Genomic DNA, 12,940 nt, shown 5'->3' on the forward strand with positions numbered 1-12,940 from the left:
CAGCAGCTCTTGGAGAGAATTATGTTCTACTCTGCTTCCAAACGCTGTGAGCCACTTCTACTGGAGGCCTCACTGTGAGTTACAATCAACTTGATTCGACAGTTTTGGTTTGAGACTTTTTAATTTTTTTTATTATTATTTAAAGAAATGGGAGAACCTCCCAGGTGATGCAAGCGGCTTGCAATCGGCTGCCACCCAAAAAGTTGGCAGTTCAAACCCACACAGTGGCTCTACAGAAGAAAGGCCTGGCAATCTGTGTCTGTAACAATTACAGCTAAGAAAATCCTACACAGTTGTCCTCTGTACACCCATGCCCTCTAACACGTGGGTCATAATGAATGAGGGGCCAACTGGACAGTGACTAACAACAACAACAACAACAAAGGGTTCTCCAGGATTGAGGCCCAGAAAGATTGCCCAAGGTCACACAGGAGTCTGAGACATTCAGATGTATATCTGCTCAGAAGGGATTGTGTAACAGTGATTGTAAGAATCACAATAAAGGCAAAAATATTAGCTTGAGAAGTTATTCTGTCCCAAGCATTGTACTGAGCATTTCATATATGTATTAACTCATCCAACCCTTTTACGAGCTTCCTTAAAATGTGGCACAAAATGGTTAAGTGATTCTCATGGTCCCACATCTAGAGAGAAGGCTGTGGAGGTAGAGAGAATGGGATGGTGCTGGAGGAGACAGTTTAGAGAAAGAGGACAGAGGACATCTCCATGGAACTTACTCAGCGACAATGCAGAGTCTTTATGGCCACCCTCCTTCCTCTACAGCCCATGACCAGAGAAGTTAAGCAACCTGACCAAAGTCACACAGCAAATTAGAATCACCTCCTTCTAATATAGCATCCAGATTCTCATATGACACTCATCAAATCCATGCCAACCTCCACTGCCACTGGACATCATGTTTGTCTCTTGATGTTGTTCTGAAAGGTGATGCCACAGCTTCCACAAATGAATGATTAACATTTATTAGAGCCCTTATTTTCTGGAAGAGTCAAAGAGGTCACATGAATACAGCATTGAAGTGCTGTGTGCTATCACCAGGGGGCGACATGGACCTCGAACCCACTTGGGAGTGAAGAACCCGGTTGGCTGAGCTCATACCATATGCAGCAGGCGCTTTTTCTTCACAGCAAGAGATAAAAATTGCACATTTCTACCAGTAAGATATGTCAAGGACTCTAGGAAAGCAGAAATGCAACTACAGAACTCATTAACAATGAAAATATATGCTGTGCGTTGATAACGTGCCAGTCACTGGATTAGAATCCTAGTATGATGGGCAGGTTACTCTGAGCATGTTACTCTGTGTATGTAACTTAATTTCCTGGTGCTTCAGTGTTCTCATCTACCAAATGGGATCAAGCTCAGAGTTGTGAGGGTGGAACTCATTCAGTGGTGAAAGGCCCTAAAACAGCTCCAGGAATGTTAGTTATTACTGCTTACTCTGTGAGCTGGCTACAACTGTATTACTTAGGTGCATTTATAACTCCTTCTTATCCCATGGAATCCCAAGAGAACAAACAGGTCCTTCCTGGAGAAAGTGAACACCAGGATCCTCCTTGGAGGCAAGGATGGTGAAACTTCACCTCACCAACTCTGGGCATGTTGTTAGCAGGGGTCCACCCTTGGACATCGTGCTTGGAAAGGTGGAGGGTCATCATAAGAGGAGATCCTCAATGGCATGGATTGAGACAGTGACTGTAGTAACGGGTTCAAGTGTGTGGGCGGTGGTGAGGATGGCACAGGACAGGGCAGGGTTCAGATCTGCTGTTCATAGGGTTGCAATGAGTTACAGTCAACATGACAGCTCTGAACAACCTGTGACCTCCAGGGACATAGAGGCACAGAGAGATCAAGGAGTATGCTCAAGGTACACAAGGTTCCTCCATTTGGGAATGGTAAAACGCTTAACACGTAAGGCCCGAGTCATAAAACAAGTGACCTCTTAAATGGATCCTATGTTCTTCCCATTTCTAGAAGAAGAAAAAAATTGAGGAAACAGGAAGAGATCACCCAGCTAGACTATGTGTCAGGGAACCAAATCATACCTCTCTATCTTACAGGTTGGCCAGGAGCCTGGGGAAGACCCCTCTGGGCTGTGCAGTCGGGCTGGTCTGGTGAATTGTATCACCCATTACACAAACTTGAGTGCCCACCAGGCACTGTGCTGACACGGGGATCAGGGGGTGAATAAGCCAGCCACAGCCCCTTCCCCAGAGGAAAGGAGGGAAGTTTACGGTGGCTCCATATCCAGAGCAAGCTCCATCACCATTCTCTGCCTCACTTTTCTTATCTTTAAAATGGAAATATTAAACACGTTTTTGTGAGGATTAAATAAAACAATAGGGATGAAGCCCGTAGCACAGTCCCTTGAATAAAGCAAGTGCTCAGTAAGTAAGAATTATTATTCTCATTATCATCAGCAATCACATTGATATAAAGAGGAAAGGTCGAAGAATGTCCACCACCCACCATATATTCAACTTAATCTGAAATACATTCCCTTCAACATTTTGGGGCTCAAATACTAGACCTGGCTCTAGGGTGGCAGAACTACCCAAAGGGGAATCTGCAGATCAAAGGGAGGCAGGATGAAGTGCTGAGAGACTGGACACCCCTCAATTTCTAAAACTACCACCACTACTGTCCTGGTGCATCTGTCCACAGCTCCTCCCTTCCCAATCACCACCCCTGCTGCCCTCACTCACTTCTGTGGGGAGAGCTGAAGGAAGAGGAGAAATAGGAGTACATCCCAGCATCGGGGCTAGAAGCTACAGAGCTGACTCTGTGACGTGTCGTTGTTAGGTGAGCCAATGACACTGAGTCAAGGACAACTCATGGTGACCCCATGTGTACAAAGTGGCCTTGTGTTCTGTAGGGATGGTACAGCTGTGACCTTCAAACCACCAACCTTTCAATTGGTAGCCACACACCTAGCCAGCTGTACCACTCTAGGCCTCCATGACACAGGACAGGTCATCCCAGCTGCCAGGTGAGACGCAAAGGCCTGGAAGCCAGACAAGACTGTAAGGGGATCGAAATGAGACAAAGGGCCTGGCTTAAATCTGAACGTAAGAATCCTGACCCCAGTTTACAAGTTAACAATACCTCTCCTCTCTCAATGATGGGGGTGGGCTGGGTGCAAGTGTCACGGGTGTCAGATATGGAAAACCAAAAGAACCAATCGGTGTCAATTTCAACTCAAAGCAACCTCCCAGGATGCAGCAAGGCTGCCCGACTTGGTTCTTTATCTTTACAGAAGCAGACTGGCACATTTTTCTCTTACTGTGCTTTCAAACCACTGACCATTCAGTTAGCTGCTGAGCATGTAACCATGGCACTCAGGGGTCAGAAGAAGAAAACCAACCCCCGCCCCATCAACCCACCCCTCACCCCCATCTCCATTTGCCAATCCCCAGAGGCAAACCCTTGGAAAGGGGCCTAACCTCCATTGTTCTCCAAAAATCAAAGGACAAAGGAAACACTTCTGTAATTAAGTGTCAGGTTGATGAGTTTGTGCAGTCTGCCAGAAACTCTGGGGGAACCCAGCCCCCAGGGTCCCCAGGGAGCGTGCTAGGACCAGGCAGGCCTGAGGGAGGCAGAGACAAATCAGCTGTCCCTGTCCCCAGAAAGCTCAGGGAGCACTAGTCCACCCACCTACCACTTACTGAAACCCAGGATGGAAATCCAGTCAGGGGAGGGGACTGGGAGAGAGTGGATGATGGGAAAGGAGGGGAGGGGGTGAGGGTAGGAATTCTTCCTGAGATACCCTGGAAGGTGTACAGGGAAGCTGAGAGTCAAATAAGCTTGGAGCAAATGCAAGGAAGTGCTTTCTTGAATACCTACTATGTGCTACACAGTTGATACGTTTTAATTCCTCCAGCAACTCTGAGGGGGGTGAAACTGAATTATAACTGGTTTATCAGAAACCGTGCTCACACTGGGCACACACATTCAGCCAGAGGTGGGCGGGCAGACAATTAAACAATCTTTAGTGAAGTCACTTTTTCAAACAAGTAAAAGCATAATTATAATAGCTACCATTTATACAGCAATTATGGTGTGCTTGTTCCTCCTTTCTCAAGTTCTTCACATGTAAAATGGAGATTATTATCCCTCGGGCCGCTGTGACCCATGAAATGCGTCAGTACGGTTTAAAGGTAGTGCCTGGCGCACAGGAGGCCCTCAATACACGTTTATTATAATCACTTCTCTTGATCTTTTCAAGGTTCCTAGGGGGAGGGGTCCAATTAGAAACTCCATTTTGTAAATGATGAATCTGAGGCTCAACAAAGTTACAATGACTCAGAGGCCCATGGTCTTGAGATTGAGGCGGGGGTGGAGGCTTGGTGTCAGACTGCCAGTGTCTGAATGCTAGCTGCACCACTGACTAGCTGTGTGAACTTAAAAGTTACTTCAAGCCTCTACATCTTGGGCTTCCTACCTGTAAAATGAGGATGAGGGAGCTCTGGTGGCCTCGTGGCAAGGAGCTGCACTGCAATTCCGAAGCTGCGCGGTTCAAATCCACCAGGTGCTCCGCTGGAGACAGAGAGGCAATATCCTCCTGTGCCAGTCTGATCAGACTCAACGGTATACACAACAAGGAAAAAAGAAAGAAAGAAAAACCAGGGTCGAGAATAGTAAGTCCTCTTTCACCAAGTGGTGAAAGAAGTCTGGTGGCACGAAAGCGCATCTTGTTGCCCACAGAGGATTTGAACTCAAGAATTCTAAGCGAAGAACTATATATTACATGTCGGTAGCCAATGTCTTTTCTTCCAAGACTGCCCCAAGGACCCAGGGTTAGTGGTGCATGGTGTTCCATTGTGTGAATGTACCACAATTTCTCAATCCATTCATTTGTTGATGGGCATTTGGGCTGATTTCATTTTCTTGCTGTTTTAACACTGCTATGAATATAGGTGTATAGATGTCCACTGTGTCTCAGTTCTCATTTCCTTGGGATAAAGTCCTAGCAGTGGAATAGCTGGGTCTTACAGGATTTCTATGTTGAACTTGTTTAAAAAGAACACAGAGTTAGCGGTAGTGGGTAGGGGCTGTCCCAAGGAGGAAGGGCTCATAGGCGTCTAAGTCCCTTCTACCCCTTCTCCTCCAGGTTATGCCCCTCACTGCCTGCCCCCGAGCAGCTACGATGCAGACCAGAAGCCCGGCCTGGAGCTGGCGCCTGCCGAGCCCGCGTACCCGCCGGCGGCGCCAGAAGAGTACAGCGACCCCGAGAGCCCGCAGTCAAGTCTCTCGGCGCGCTACTTCCGTGGGGAGGCGGCCGTGACCGACAGCTACTCCATGGACGCCTTCTTCATCTCGGACGGGCGCTCGCGGAGACGGCGGAGCGCAGGTCCCGGAGACGCCGGGAGCGCAGGGGACGCCGACGGAGCCGGAGGGCGCGGGGGCCGCGCGGGGGCTCCGGCGGGCGGCGGGCACCGGCACGCGTGCGCCGAGTGCGGCAAGACCTACGCCACGTCGTCGAACCTGAGCCGCCACAAGCAGACGCACCGCAGCCTGGACAGCCAGCTGGCGCGCAAGTGCCCAACGTGCGGCAAGGCGTACGTGTCCATGCCCGCGCTGGCCATGCACGTGCTCACGCACAACCTGCGCCACAAGTGCGGCGTGTGCGGCAAGGCCTTCTCGCGGCCCTGGCTGCTGCAGGGCCACATGCGCTCGCACACGGGCGAGAAGCCCTTTGGCTGCGCGCACTGCGGCAAAGCCTTCGCCGACCGCTCCAACCTGCGCGCGCATATGCAGACGCACTCGGCTTTCAAGCACTTCCAGTGCAAGCGCTGCAAGAAGAGTTTCGCGCTCAAATCTTATCTCAACAAGCACTACGAGTCGGCCTGCTTTAAGGGCAGCGCCGGCGGCGGCCCTGCAGCCCCTGCGCCCGCCGCGCCCCCGCAGCTCAGCCCAGTGCAGGCCTAGGGCGGCGAGACCTTCGCCAGCCTGGTCGGCTCTCAGCAATATGGGCCCCCAGAGAAGTCTCAGGCGGAGCCCGGGCGGAGGGGCCGGAGGGCGGGCCCCTCCTCACAGCAATAGGGAGAGGGGCTCGACCCCGCCCCGTCTCGCCCGCCAGGGGCCTGGTCGGCCCCTTCAAGCAATAGGGTCCCGCAGGGAGACCCACCCCGAGCCCCGCCCCTCTCCTCCAGGGTGCCCCAGGCTTTCTCCCAGCAATAGGGTCACAGAGACCCAGTACCGACCTCATCTCTGGAGTTAGATCTCTGAAGACGGGTGAGGTGAGGAAGGCGCCCTCCTCCTCCTCCTCCTCCTGCGTCTTGCGCGTGTCACAGAGACTCAGGACTTCCTCAGCCTCCCCACGCCTTCCAGGGACAGGCCTGGGCCCCGACGGCCAAGCAGCCGATCCGCAGGGGGCGGACGAGGAGGGTCTGCGGGCCTGTAGAGACGGTCCTGCCTGGAAGTCCGCGAAGCTCTGGGAGGGTTAAGAGGAGTGGGCTGGACGGTGGCACCCTCTCCCTTGGGTCCCTTCTGGGGCCTCATCCGGGCCGCCTTCCTACCCTTGCCTCGCACCGCTGCCAAATCCGGATTCTTCCAGCCCAGCCCCCCAGGCCCTGTCCTCCATAAGGAACACTAATGACGCAGATCGGATCGCATGTACTTAGACCCCGCTCCCACCCTGCCCCGGGGCCCCTCCCTCGCACCGGGCATTCAGTGTTGGAGGGCAGATACGCGGGGCCGCAGGCAGGCCTGGGCACTGCTCTCCCCACACCTCTCTGTATTCGCTTTGCGGGTAAGCCCCCGGGGTGTGTGTGTGTGTGTGTGTGTGTGTGTACGCGTCGAGGTTTTATTTTCTGTATTTATTCGTTTTTTTTTTTCTGAACGGATTGCACTCGGGTCAGGGGGGGCACTGGGCCCCTCATCCTTCCCCCGACGCCAGGGGTTTGGGATTCCAGTATCACTGTCCCTTCCCAAGCCCCACCCCCGCCTGGGCCCGCCTCTCAGGGGCCGCCCTCGCCTCCGAGCTGCAGGCCCGGCCCCCACTCGGTTGCCAACTTTCGCCCGTCTATGCCAAAGCCTCGGCGGTGACCCCGCCCCATTGGCCGCCTTGTGACGTCACTGCATGCAGCCCCGCCCCCTCCCGTCCCTTCCTGGGGCTGCCCGCTCCCCTGTCCCTTAGTTAGCCCCAAGCCCACTATAGAGCAATAATGCGCACTGCATGCGAAGCTGCCGCCGCCTCTAGTTACTGAGAATCAGGTATCCCCACCCTACCCGCCCATAGGCCTCGAGATCAGGGACGCTGCGCGGGGCCACCTCCCCTCCCCCCCACGACAGAGCCCCGCGGGTGCAGTGGTCCCCGGCGGGGAGGGGAGGGCGCAGTTGCACCTCAGACCCTCCTTCACTCGTCCATCACTCACCCACCTTCATTGGCGCCTACTGCGTACCAGTCCAGTTGCTGGTGAGGCAAAGAGGCCCGGGGTCCTGTCCCGACGGGACCTCCGCCATTGCAGCTCGACGACGGGCGTGGATGTGCGGAGGAGGACCCCAGGCAGCGTCCACTCTCCACCCTTACCGGAGTGTGTGGGTGCAGCCAGGCTCCACTTCGGACCTGGGCTCTGGGTTCAGCTCCTGAGAGGAAGACCAAGGAACCCAGGTGCCAGCGCCTCTGGTCCTCCTCACCAAAGGCCAGTCTTCTGATCCGGGCGACTGCTAAAGAGGGTAACAGGAGCTTATTGGCCAGCCCACTCCCCCCTCCCCAGCCTCGTCCCGGCAACTGGCAGGGACTGAGTAGGGTGCAGGCCCGCGGTGCGTACACACACCCCACACAGCCCAGGCTGAGCCTGCTGTCCAGAGGGGCCTGCCGTCCAGCCGGGCGCTCCTGCATGTACACGCACACACAGGCGCCCCTGCCCCACCCCACACGCCTACCTAAGGAGAAGGCCGGAGGGCCGTGGGCTGGCCAGGGTCTCCCCTTCCCCCACCCCGCCGCCGTGGAAAGCCATGGGCCCCCTCCCGCCCCCATAACTAAGCAGCACAATAACCGACCTAGCGAATTCAGGTAGAAGGAACGTTTAGGTAGCACCTACTTTGTACTGATTCTATGTGTAGGGCCCGAGGTGTGGGGACCCTCGGGTGGGGGTCGCGGCCGCCGGCCTGCCCCGCCCCCATCTCGCCTGCGCCCCGCCGCCTTGTACATACTCCCACCCGGAACAGGCCGGGATTTTTACTCGGGCCGCGCCCCCTCTTCCGCCCCCATTTGGGGCGGGGCCGGCCGGACAGACGGACGGACGGACAGACCTCCTTCCTAAGCACAATAGCACCAGCTCCCCGGAGCGCCGCACCTCCACGAGGAGAATAAATGCCACTCTTGATAGAACTGGTGTGTGGCGTCCATGTTTGCAGGGCGGGGCGGCTCCTCTCTTCTGAAGAGTTTGGGGTGGCACAAGGTGTGAGGGAGCTGGCGCCCAGCTGCCATTCAGTGACCTTTCGCAAGGGGGTGCCTTGTTTCCTGTCTGAAGGGACCAGCTGTCACCTTAAGGCAATCCACTCCCAGTATTTCTCTGTTGGTGGCAGTGAAGTTCCCTTCATCCCCTCTGGAATGAGATGGTACCAGGGCAAATCTTGCTGGGATTCCGCACATCTCCACAGGGTGCCACACGTTTTCACCCGTGGGCAAGCTGGCCAGTTCCCTTGGGTGAGCTACAAACACGTCATTTACACTGCTAGGTCCCACCTGGTGGGCTCTGATTCCAAATGACCCTCACACATCCACTGCTGCCGTCACCGTGTTACTTCATCTTGTGGACGGTCTTCCTCTCTGTTGGTGACCTTCCATTTTTCCAAGCATGATGTCCTTCTCTAGGAAATGGTCCTCCTGACAACATGCCCAAACGATGTGGGACACAGAGTTCCATCTAATCATTCGGCATATGCCACAAGACCATGGCTAGAAAGGCCATATATAAAAGCAGCCCATTCTACCACACAGGTCAGACTATGTCATCCATATGCCCAGGGTCACTACGGCCACTAGGACCCTGGCAGGGGCAGGGGCCACACACCTCACAGGTCCTCCAGACTCTGGAGAAGCCAATGGCAGAAGAGCTACAGACCAGAGGCTGGAGAGGCCAATGAGGGCAGCAGCAGACACAGGGTGGAGGTGAACTGATTCCTTTGTTTGAGCTTAAGCTCTCCCACTCAGAGACCCTGCCCAGCCTGGCAATGTGTGCAGGTGTAGAGGGTGACCCTACATCGGGGGAACACCAAGGGGCCATATGTACCCACCATGGCCAGACTACAGGAATGGTTTTGCCCATCTCTGCAATCCCCTGGGACCTACTGCCCTCCCCTTCTTGCACCCAGGTTAGGTAGGTGTCATTTACTCTACTGGAAGGTTTAGAATCTGGGCCTCAGGGAACTGAATAGCTTCCAAGGTCACGTCCAGGGCTGCTTTTGACATACACCTGTCCCAATAGCCTCCCTCTACCAGAATCACACGTGGACAAGAGCTGGTCATAGGGATGTGGCTCTGGGAACCCACTCCTTGCCCCCAGGAGGCCTCAACTGGAGTATCCCAACTCAAATGCAAGATTCAGCTTCCTCATGACAGGTGGGATAGACGTGATCTCTTGAAGGCCTGCTGTAGGCTCTCAGAGCACCCTGCCCCTCAAGAACCCAACCTTCCTACAGCACTGATGACACAGGCCCTCACCATTACCCTCCATTGAGCTCTGGCTTGCTGGCCACACCCCTCACAGGCCTCTTTGGCCTCCAGCCCTCTGTCCCAGGGGCAGCTTCAGGACCTTGCCAGGGTCAAAAGCACCCTGCCAGGCTTCAAGGCTCTCACACCTACACAAGGAGTAGCTGGACACACTGTCTCCTGTCATACAGTTTTTGCCCTTTCCTCTAGTATACTGGGGTCATTCAGGTGACCTCTTTGAGGGCACCCACATTCCAGGTGCTCTCTTGCTCCCTTTACCACCTCCGGCTGCTCATCCCCGGCCAGGCCTATTCTCTCCATTGGCTAAGGTGGTCCACCTCTAGGGTTTACTGGGAGGCAATCTTCTCCTGCCCCCATCACCCTGAATTCTTCAGTTGGCTTTGAGTGTAAACATGGGGACATGTGCAAGTATGAACATGAACATGCATGGTGGCCTTGTGTTGTGCCTTGGGGATGGATGCAAAAGGGGATTAGCCAGGCCCATGTGCCCATCCAAGGCTTCAGACAATCTCCCTTGGAAATCAGTTCTCAGGAAGACCCAGTCTGCTGGCAGTAGCCTTGGATAGGGCAAAGGAAAGGACAGACTGGATACGAACTTAGTTTTGTCCAGACTGACCCTGACCACGGCCAGCCACTCTAGGCTCTAGTGGGAAGGGCTGTCTATTCTCTGATCATATCGGGGTAGCCACCTCACCAGTTACATGTCAGATACCCACATGAAGTGTGGTCCAGCCTGCCAAGATGGACATCAGCAGTGCGTGTGAGTAGGGGTGGGGTGCCTGGAAGGTGGAGGTGGTGGGGTAGTGCTGTGAGCAGCAGGAGGGGTGCAGAGATTGGAAGGACAGGTCACTGACCTCAAGTAAAGCCTCCACGTGTCTTCATCCAGGGAGTGCTTGTGGTATCCTGCCCCTTACCCCCAAGGGAGTGAATGCCATCAGCTTCTGGATAATTCTTGTATAAACCAGGCCCCAGAACCAGAGTACTTTGCATGTATGTTTTGTGTAAGCCAAATCCACGTACAAAAGCATAACACATTATCCCTAATCCTGCTCCGTCCGCACAATCAGAATGTTTTCTTTTTCTCATACTACTATTTTATTGTTGTTGTTGGAGAGAAAGCGATGCTACCAAGCCAAAGGTGGGTGACTTTTAATTCATGGCCCTCAGGCCTGTGTTTCATTGATTGTTGTTGTTCAATAATTCTTCTAGGTCGTATAGCCCTGGTGTGTCCACTTGCCATACAGAGGTAACTTGTGGATGCTATGAAGCTGAACACTGTGACACTGATGTGTCAAATGCGTTAATGGTTGATTACCCATGGTGGACAGTGTTTGGTGGAGCTCCCCGATTAAAACAAGCTTGGAAGCAGGAGTGGCATCCACTTCCGTAATAGCTTGCCTCCAGAAACCCTATGAACCTGGAGAAAGGATGAAAGTCACACAAATGTTGAGGACTTTCATTGACAGGGTTGCTATGAGTCTCCTACGACTCAATGGCACTTAACAACAACTAGAATTTTATTATTTTGTTTTTAAATATATCTTTTATTTTATACTGCTTTACTTAACAAGTTTGTATGCATTGTTTTTCACGTTGGATCTCGCCCCAATTCCTTTACCCATCCTGCCCCTCACCATCAGTGCCCCTCTCATTGAGGCTCATTTTCTTTTCTGAGGACTCTCTACCCTGCATGATGTCCTCCAGGATTGTGCTGTTGTGTACTGTAGACTTGGAACAGATCCATAGCTGACCCTCTGGTGGGATTTCAAAGGCAGTTAATCGCATGGTAGGAGAGTGTCCATCTTTCTCCTATGGAGCAGCTGGTGGTCTCGGACGGCGTTCCTTAGGGATAGCAGCACATGTTCTTGTCCCTAGGTCACAAGAGCTTCCCTGTCCTCCAGGACTAGTACCTCTTTATAAATTAAACATGCCCGAAATATGTGAGCCAAGGAAGCATTCAGAAAACTTTAGAGGGATTTTGCATGAGGTTTCTGGGGGTGCCCAGCCAGGGCCAAGCGAAGGCCACAGAGTCACTGGTAGGGTTGCCTCTGTTCAGATGGCTCCAGCTTAACTCCAATCACGCACACAGGCAGCAAAACGCAGGCTTACCTGAGGCCTGGGACAAGGTAAAAAGCCTGGGACTGCTCTTCAGCCCAAGCGTTGCATGATTTGGGCAGCCTGTGTGGGACAAGTGGCCCAGAGCCGCCTGAAAGCTGGCACATTTGCCCCATTCCCAGTTAGACCTGCTGGCTGGGGCTTGGCCAACTTGATATGGTGGACGGCCAGAGTCCTCTGTGATGCGAGACCTGAACGTTTTTCTTGCACAATCTTCTGACCTAGGCCCCTGTCAGTCTCTTTAAGCTGGAGAAAAATAGATTTCTCCCATGTTAAATGGAAGATGGGGCTGATGTAACACGAGTGTCCTATTTCCACGTACACGCTGCTGGGTCAGTTGCGAGACCACCCAGCACTGCCCTCCTCGGCTGAAGCGTGACCTGGCGGCGCCCGCGCACTCGCTGCCCTGGGCGTCCAGTGGCAGCACCCAGGTGTTTCATTAACCTAGATCCCAAAACCCACTCTCCAGGGCTGCGGGCAATGAAGAAATGGTTACAGAAATGGGACAAGGGGCAGGCCAGCGGGTCAGGGAAGCGCAGCGCGCTAGGAAGACGAAGCTGGTGCACCTGCTCCGCCGAGCTGGGCAGAGCTCGCCTAACATCCTACACGGAGACCTGAGTGGGAGTCCCCCGAGGACCACCGGGATGCAGGACGCGCGTCCCCCGGCAAGCCCCCAGCTGCGCCCCGCGGCGCGACTACCGCTCCCAGGGCGCCGCGCGCCGCCCGCCTCCTCCCCTCAGGTTCCGCCCCAGCCATGTCTAACCGGCCAGAAATGGACGTGTCCGCCGGGGCGGCCACAGCGCGGGGAGGTCGGTGGTACGCACTTGGGGGGGCGGGGCCGCAGAACTGCGTGGGGATTGGTCGGTAGCACGTGTGCGTGCGGGGCGGGGCCGAGCGAGGGAGTGGGGATTGGTCGGTAGGCGCCTGCGGGGCGGGGCGGGCCACGCCGCCGGTTGCTCTTTGGCGTGAAGGACGCATGCGGGGTGGGCGGAGCGGCAGCGTGCAGATTGGCCGGGCGCGAGGGCGGGCTACGGTGGCCGTCAGGGGGCGGCGGCGGCCGTTGACGGCGGTGCGGAGGCGGGGCCGCGGCCTCGAGCGCGGCGACCCTGGCGGGCAGCGGCACTT

At 54.7% G+C, this 12,940-nt stretch overlaps 2 protein-coding genes across 2 annotated transcripts in view; both read left to right on the forward strand.

Annotated features, from left to right (window-relative positions):
• The window catches only part of LOC102875156 (transcriptional repressor scratch 2-like), a 17,765-nt gene extending 11,816 nt beyond the window's left edge, over positions 1–5,949 (forward strand). Inside the window, exon 4 of the mRNA XM_006879416.1 lies at positions 5,132–5,949. Coding sequence (XP_006879478.1) covers positions 5,132–5,949 — 818 coding nt within the window. The remainder of the gene's footprint in view (positions 1–5,131) is intronic.
• A 6,842-nt stretch (positions 5,950–12,791) lies between these two features.
• DGAT1 (diacylglycerol O-acyltransferase 1) overlaps positions 12,792–12,940 on the forward strand; it is an 8,126-nt gene continuing 7,977 nt past the window's right edge. The window contains exon 1 of the mRNA XM_006879417.1: positions 12,792–12,928. Coding sequence (XP_006879479.1) covers positions 12,792–12,928 — 137 coding nt within the window. The remainder of the gene's footprint in view (positions 12,929–12,940) is intronic.

The sequence above is a fragment of the Elephantulus edwardii genome, unplaced genomic scaffold, assembly GCF_000299155.1.
Source record: "Elephantulus edwardii isolate Elephantulus edwardi_28Jun2011 unplaced genomic scaffold, EleEdw1.0 scaffold00003, whole genome shotgun sequence".
NCBI classification, from domain to species: domain Eukaryota; kingdom Metazoa; phylum Chordata; class Mammalia; order Macroscelidea; family Macroscelididae; genus Elephantulus; species Elephantulus edwardii.